At 50.4% G+C, this 7,778-nt stretch overlaps 1 protein-coding gene across 5 annotated transcripts in view; it reads right to left on the bottom strand.

Moving 5' to 3' along the window:
* Nucleotides 1–1,589: 1,589 nt before the first annotated feature.
* Nucleotides 1,590–7,778, bottom strand: part of TMEM108 (transmembrane protein 108) — a 358,100-nt gene continuing 351,911 nt past the window's right edge. For all 5 annotated transcript variants that reach the window (XM_053600553.1, XM_053600549.1, XM_053600550.1 and 2 more), the window contains exons 4-5: nt 5,782–5,936; nt 1,590–1,945 (exon numbers count right to left, since the gene is read on the bottom strand). In XM_053600553.1, coding sequence (XP_053456528.1) covers nt 1,823–1,945; nt 5,782–5,936 — 278 coding nt within the window. In that variant the 3' untranslated portion in view covers nt 1,590–1,822. The remainder of the gene's footprint in view (nt 1,946–5,781; nt 5,937–7,778) is intronic.

Raw genomic sequence — 7,778 nt, 5'->3', positions numbered from 1 at the left:
GTCTTTGAAGAGAGACAACGACCAAACTCACGTTAAACAGGTTCATACAACATTGAGAACACACATTTTTGAAGGCCATCTTTTTTTTTTTTAAAAGGAAAATGTAGGAAGGAAAAAGTTATGATAAAAAAGATCACAGCAACAACACAAACATATGAATCAACATTCAAGTTCAATTTCCAGTTTGACTATAAGAACATCTATATTCAAAATATACTATCAAACTATTTTGCTTTTAGAGAAAGGAAGCATCAAAGCAGTTATCATCTCTTCCTATCAGGAAAAAAATAGAGAAGCATTCATCCCTGGAAGCCCCTCTGGTGTCTCTGAAGGTCTGACCTTTGTCAGCCGGCCATGCTGGACACAGCATGTGCTGGGGGGAGGCAGCCAGCTGGCCAGGGCCGAGGAAGCAGTGTGGGGAGATGAGGGGCGATGAAAGCTGGTGGCAAGTCCATCGTCTGGTGCTGTAAGCAGGTCTGCAATGCCAAATAGGGGTATAATGATGTCTTCTCCCAGGCTATTTCTTGGGCAATCTTATTTTTTCTTGGGTAATTCTTTTTTTTTTTTAATGATTGCAGAAAGAAGGTTTCAAAAATTACAGGTGTACACCTCAAGGCTTCTTTAGAAAAACATGTTCCGGGCGGCGCCTGTGGCTCAGTCGGTAAGGCGCCGGCCCCATATACCGAGGGTGGCGGGTTCAAACCCGGCCCCAGCTGAACTGCAACCAAAAAATAGCCGGGTGTTGTGGCGGGCGCCTGTAGTCCCAGCTACTCAGGAGGCTGAGGCAAGAGAATCGCTTAAGCCCAGGAGTTGGAGGTTGCTGTGAGCTGTATGAGGCCACGGCACTCTACCAAGGGCCATAAAGTGAGACTCTGTCTCTACAAAAAAAAAAAAAAAAAAAAAAAAAAAAGAAAAACATGTTCCTCAAGGGCACAATACCATCAGCTTTTGAAAAAAATAAATAAATCCCAATACATAGTTGATCCTTGAAGAAGGGCAAGTATTCTAAAGCTGCAGGGCTGATATCTGCATCTAAACCCTCTCCGAGAGAAATGCAGGGGGATTTAATGCAGATGTGGGTGTTAGAGAGGACACAGGAATGGGCTTGAAGGGTGTACTTTTCTGCCAGAGAAGGCAGTCCTGTTGCTACCAAGATGGGAATGCCCTATCGTGTGATGTTAAGGGGACATGCCCTTAGGAGGCCCAGTTGTTCTCTGTGGATCCTGAAGGCTGCATGCTCCTGCCTGCTGTCCATAACTTGGATGGGATTCAACTTTCCATTTGATGGTGCCATTTTGAGTTCCAGGGCACTCATCCTCTCGGGTGATGAGATGTCCCCTCTTCACCCAGGGGTGCATGAGTCTGCTGTCTTCCCCCAGCCGGCCCGGTCTCCTTCACTGGTGTGCATATGAGAAGGGAGGAAACGGGTCATACTGAATCAAGGGCAACTAGAACTTTAGGACCGTGCTCTTGGCCATTTAAACATTCAGCTTCTACAGGAGGTCAGTCTCTTACCTCACCTGTCCGGGGCTCCTGGGATTTCCAAGTGCTCAAGATCACTTATTAAGAGAAGCAATCAGTGCAACTGCTTTGCTTAGAAATACCTTTATTTTATAAAGCCACAGATCATTCTGTAAAGTTTTTTTTTTTTTAAACCACACTTATAAAAAAGATGTTGACAATTTTTAGGAAAAAAAAAGTTGAAAATGTTTCTCATTAAGTCAGGGTTCCACAAAGGTTATATTTATAATATATATATATATTTGTATATTTATAATATAGAGACGAAAAATAGGGAATGGCAAAGCGAAGGCTGCTGCAGTTAGATCTCAGAGACTTGGTCATTTCCCACAAACAGGGTTTCTTGACAGAAGGGGTTAACAAGAACCATCCCAGTGTCTCTATAGTCGCCATTGGCTGGGGAGCGGGGCTCCGAGAGCTGGTCCTGGGGGAGAGAGGGACGAGATGACGTGAGTGGGACAAGTCTTGCGAAGTGGCTGCTCTTCAAGAGATGAACATTTATTTCAGCATCAAGCACTTGGCATATATTTTCATCATCTGCACCGCCAGTGCTGAGGTGCAAAGTCCTATTGCCTGTTCTTGCAAATTTCTATAGCAGCATCCAAAAAAGGTTTCCTGCTTCCTGAACCACCCTCACCATAGGTTGCCAGATATGGTGCTGTTTTCCTTGTAAAAGTCAGAGGGGCCTTGTCCTGTACAGCACACACCGTGCAGGGCTGACTGTCCTGGTGGGCAAAAGATGGGCCACTCGGACCCCTGCCTTTTCTTCATAGACCTCTGGGAATTTTCTCTGCTTTTTCTTTCTGAACACACCTAGTCTTGCCCACCTCTTTCCTTTCCACCCACCTGTTAGAATCTGACAGGACTGTCACAGTTTTCAAGGGCTAATTCTTCCCCCTCCTGAATCCTCCCAGAGCCTGGTCAAAATTATTGCCCCCTTTCTTGGAGTACTGGAAGTACTTAGTGGAACAGATCTGATTTCCGTGCGACTGTACAATAGGTGCTAAGTGGAAAATCCAATCTGGATACTTAACCCCAAGAGCAGAAAAGCCTAGAAATAGGCAGTATACTGCCCAGAAGGTCACCCGAATGGCTCTGGCAGGGATTTTGGTCGTAACTACTAATGACTGCAGGCATTTGGGGGCCAAAAAATGTCTGTGCTCAGATTCAGGCACCGTTACTCATTTAGAAGAAAAACTCATGGCTTGTTCAAATGAAAGCAACTAACTTCTCAGAACTTCCCAGACTATTAAGAGCAAAGGCTCAACATCAGGCCTAAGTATCCTGGCTTATGCCCCATTTGCTTAGATTTGTCTTCATTTTAAGAATGAAAACAGAACATACACAACAAATACTTTTCAAGGAGTACTCATTACTCTATGAATTATGAGGTAGGAAAGGAAGACATTCCATTGCTTTTAGAAAGCAAGAATGTCCTTTATGTCTGGTCTTAGTTGAGTCCCCACCAGCAGGGAGGACCTGGGCACAGCTATATGACCCAGGACACCAGAGCAGCACCTCAGATAAGAGACAGAAATCCTCTTTCCCCACCAGGCTTTTGGGTGAGCAGTGTAGGGGTTTTGGAAGTTGAGATCTGGCTTGTCATTTTACAGTTTTCACAAAGCAAGTATTTACCGAGGTGACCCATGAGGTTTCACTGAATAAGTAAGAGTTATCTAGAAAATAACCAAGGCAAAAAAGAGGAAACTAACGGAGGAGAAGAGGAGGAAGCTGAGGAGGAGGAGGGAGAAAGAAGAAAGAGTGGAAGGTTCCCGAGCACCCTGTGGGCACCACAGTTTTGCCCGTGCAGCCCAGATTTGTGTTTGCTGCTTTTGTCAACCCAGAGGGGGGCAGGGCACCAGAGGAACTTGCTTAGGCGAAGCATTTGGCTGCCTCCAATGTTGATGGCTAACGGGCAGGGAGTGAGCAGCCATCCTGTGAACTTGGGATGTGGTGGGGCACCCCAGGACCTAATGCGAGGACTTGGGATGTGGTGGGCGCCCCAGGACCTAACGATCGCTCTGTGTGTGATCAGCGGCACATGTGTGTGCCCAGCCGTCTTCACTCTGGCTCGGGGCTGCCTGTGTTTTCTATTAAATATTGTGAACTGGGAGAGTCAGAACAGATTCTAATGTTAAAGCAGAATGAAGAGAGTTGACTGCTGGGAGGGAAATGGCAATAAAATCTCCTCTGAAGCCACAGCAAGCTCAGTGCTGCTGGCCCTGTGGTGTCCCCCTGCTCCCGAGATCACGGCTGGCTGGGGCAGCTGCTGGCCCCATGGTGTCCCCCTGCTCCTGAGGACATGGCTGGCTGGAGCAGCTGCCAGCCCCATGGTGTCCCCCTGCTCCTGAGGACGTGGCTGGCTGGGGCAGCTGCCAGCCCCATGGTGTCCCCCTGCTCCTGAGGACGTGGCTGGCTGGGGCAGCTGCCAGCCCCATGGCATCCCCCTGCTCCTGAGATCACGGCTGCCTGGGGCAGCTGCCGGCCCCATGGTGTCTCCCTGCTCCTGAGGACGTGGCTGGCTGGGGCAGCTGCTGGCCCCAGGGTGTCCCCCTGCTCCTGAGGATATGGCTGGCTGGGGCAGCCCTTCCCACCAGGGCCCTGCTGCTGGGTGCTGGAGTGACTCCCTGGAATAGTCTACAAGCCAGGGCCTTTCCTGTATTTTCTTCACAAGCACTGCCCTTTGGCTTTGGTTTTCATTTACCAATTTGCAAAGAGAATCTGAGAAACACAGTGGTCAGGGTTCCCAGCCCTTCATCAAGTCACACGTTTTCACCCACTGTAACAGATCTCAGGAGCACTGTGCCTATGCAAAATGTGCCCCGGCTGCACGAAGGCTGATGCCTCCTGCACCTGGCCCCTCTCTTCCCCTGGGGTAAAATTGTTTTCTTGAGCATCTCATCTATCGTGTTAGGCCTTAGGCTGGGCGAGTAGGTACCTTTTGGTGAACCAAATTTATGGCTCATTTGATAGCCATGTGCCAAGTGCCTCCCATGTACCAGGCACTGTCAATGCATAGGGCTCCTGCCCTCGGACGCCTGCATCCCAGCGGGAAAGCCGGACTACAGACCAGCCAATGGAGGGACAAGGATGCAACGCCAGGTGGTGAGAGCGCTCTGAAGACAAGTCAGCAGGGGAGTGGCCTGAGAACAAAGGTGGGGTCTAATCACAGAGGCAGCTGGGGAAGGCCTTGAGACCGGAAGGAAGTGAGGGAGGGGGGCGTCCAGTTGAAAGGCATTTCAGATAGATGCAAGAGCAGAGCTCTCAGGGGCTGGGAGCTGGGGGCCAGGGTTCCTGTGCAGGAGGAAGAGCAAAGACGCCAGTATGGCTTGAGTGTGGGATCACCGGCAAGTATGGTGGGGTTAGGAGGTGGGCAGGGCCAGCTTGCAAAGGGCATAGGGAGGGGAGTCTGGGTTTTACTCACATGTTGAGAGCTGAATGATGGCTATCTGGACCCTGTCTTAAAAAGATCACCTGGTTACTGCCTTCTAAAACTGGGTCACCCAACAATCTAAACTTTCAATGGGTCTCTACAGCTCAAAACTAAAGTCCAAACTCCATACCGCCCCATTTAAGGCTATGCCTCATCTGGCCTCCGCCCCACGCCTCATGTGTAGACTCTGGTCAAAGTCCTGGGTTCCAAGCTCAGGGCTCTTGCTGGCCAGCCAATCCAACCCCAGTGTGTTCTTCTCTCCCTCTGTGGGCTAGACCCAGCACATGTCCCCAGCTTTATTCAGGCTCGCTCTTTATTAGAACGCCTGTTAAAATCCATGTATCCATCCTAGCACCTCCCTGGGGAAGGCTTTCCTCTCTTGGGTTTCTGTAATTCTTTGTCTATCACCTGTCTTGTGTTTTTGCTAATTTGTTTTGTTTTTGAGCAAAGCTGCAGTTTGTTCTGGAGCCCCGTGGGACCAAGCAGTCATCTTCACGGCCCCCCGAGTGACTGCCACAAAAGAGGCTCTCACAGAGCATTTGTTGATTGATTTGTTCCCGGAAACTGAAAGTCCCAGGAACAGTGCTTCTCTGACTTTAACATGAGGAAGCACCTGGGGATGCTGGCTACAAGGCAGATCCCGGCTCAGCAGGGCTGGGGCGGGGCCCACCACCTCTTGGGTGATGTTACTGATGCTGCTGGCCCACGAGCCACATGTTGAGGACAGGGCGCCTCCGAAATGAGTGTGGCTGTCTGTGGAGCCTGCATCTTTCCCTGCAGCGAGGCTGCACGTGCAGGGGGACCCTCCGAAGCCAAGGGGCTGGTACCTCAGAGGTCTCGAGGGACTGGATCTCCCTGGGCAGCTCCACGGCATGCCTGTTGAAGTAGTCCATGGTGATGGCATTGTTCCAGTAGCTCAGGTTATGTTCTGGGTTGGCTGTCTTCTTCTTCCTCCTCAAGCAGCACACTGTCAGCAAGACAGCTGTGGAGAGAGTCTGAGTCAGAAAGGAGGAGAGTGAGGGGACAGGACGGAGCCAGTGTTGTCGGAAACTAATGTCAGTCTCCACATGGGGCTGCCACAGTCACATGCTCAACCACTTACCCCACTCATTCACTTGCCCATTTGTTCTTTCAGGAAATACCTGTGTACGTTGAGTACCTACTTTTTGTTAGAAACAGCACAGGTGTTGGGGAGATGGGGTGACACAAAAGGCCAAGGTCCCTGCTTTGGGGAGAGTCTATCCTGGTGTAAGTGTAGAGGGTACAGAGGGGTCAGATGATAAACAGGAAGTAAACAAAATGAATAATGAAAGGCAGAGCATGATAAGCATGATAGCCATTACAAGAAAACAAAACAGGGTCGATTGGGAGTGACAGTGAGGATGGGGGGGGTGCTGCAGAGTCATCATGGAAGGCTTTCCTCCGGAGCGTCCCTGAGAGCTGAAGCTGGGATTTGGGAAGGAGTCGCCACGTGCAGGGCAGCCAGTGTGTTCAGCTGTGGAGAACAGCATGTGCCAGAGCCTGAGGTGGGGACGGAGCAGTGTGCAGACGTGAGGGGGCGAGGAGGTGATAGTGCAGAGTGGTGGTCAGAGGCTGCACCCACAGGGGCTCAGGTGCTGTCTGCTGGGGTCTGTGGGTTCCACAGTGCCACTCACACGTTTGCACCAGAGAAAGGACTTGCTTGGCTGTACGGCCTGGCACGTGGGCATGGCTGCTGGGTGATGAGGACAGTTCTTAGCTGGAGTGGAAGCATGGTGGAAAGAGTGAATGTACAAAATAAGCTCCTGACTTCCATAGACGGCCTTGATGGCAGAGGCCTGCAGAGCAAAGTCACAGGGCAGAGGTCTTAGCTCCTGATAAAATAGCTCCTCTGGTGGTGGCGGCATCATCATCATTGTCATCAAAACTGTGTGAACAGTTACATAGACCTTAAGTACCAGGCATGGTTCCAAACACATTAGAAATACCAACTCATTTAATTCTCTATTTAACCTATAAGGTCAGTTCTATTTTACAGATATGAAAACTGAGGCTCAGAGAGGTAATGTGCTAAGAGCAAACTCAGATTTCTGGACTCCAAAGTCTGTGCTCTTTCCCATCCACAGTTCTGCCTTAGACTGATGCAAAAGTGTGCCCTGCACAGAGGGCCTGATGGGGCCCTAGGAAGCCTTAGCGTGCTGCGTAATGTGTGGCCCTGATGCGCACAGGGTCCCAGGAGGAATGGGAATGTCTGGGTTACCATGGTGAACCAGGTGTGGGCAGAGTGGCTGGAGCATGTCACAGGAAGGCTTCTGAGGTCAGAGAGGCAGAGTGGCCTGTCTGGGCTCAGGAAACAGGGGTGATGCAGTGACACGTGTCCAGTAAGTTTACCATCACAAGAACCTCCAGGGAAGGGAGAAGTGAAACTACAGGCCAGGGACGGATAGGGCCACCCTAATATCCTGCTGGTATCAGCATCTGTGTGCTAGGAGTGCAGCCCTGGTGAGCTGTCCAGAGAGGCCAGCACCAGGGACAGCAGATGGCCAACTCCATCTGCAGCGGTCTGAAGGCTCTGCCAGCACTGGGGGAGGGAGCTTGCCAGGGTGGGCAGCACCTGTTCAGGCTGAGACCTCAGCCCAGGGCCCGGGCCCCTGAGGAATTCTGTCACTTTCTCTGCAGCTTCCGGCCTTGTTGGCCTCTCAACCTGGAAACTTTGAATAAGGTCAGTAGGGTAGGTTTCCATTTCCTCTGATTTGCTGTGATCAAAAAGACTTCTAATTTGCTTATAGTTCTTCTAGACCCCTCTTAAAAACCCTTAAAACACAGAGATTTCTGAATGTTTGTG

This window comes from Nycticebus coucang, chromosome 8 (genome assembly GCF_027406575.1).
Source record: "Nycticebus coucang isolate mNycCou1 chromosome 8, mNycCou1.pri, whole genome shotgun sequence".
NCBI lineage: Eukaryota > Metazoa > Chordata > Mammalia > Primates > Lorisidae > Nycticebus > Nycticebus coucang.
The sequence above is the reverse complement of the archived record's forward strand: the minus strand, read 5'-3'. Positions and strand labels throughout refer to the sequence as shown.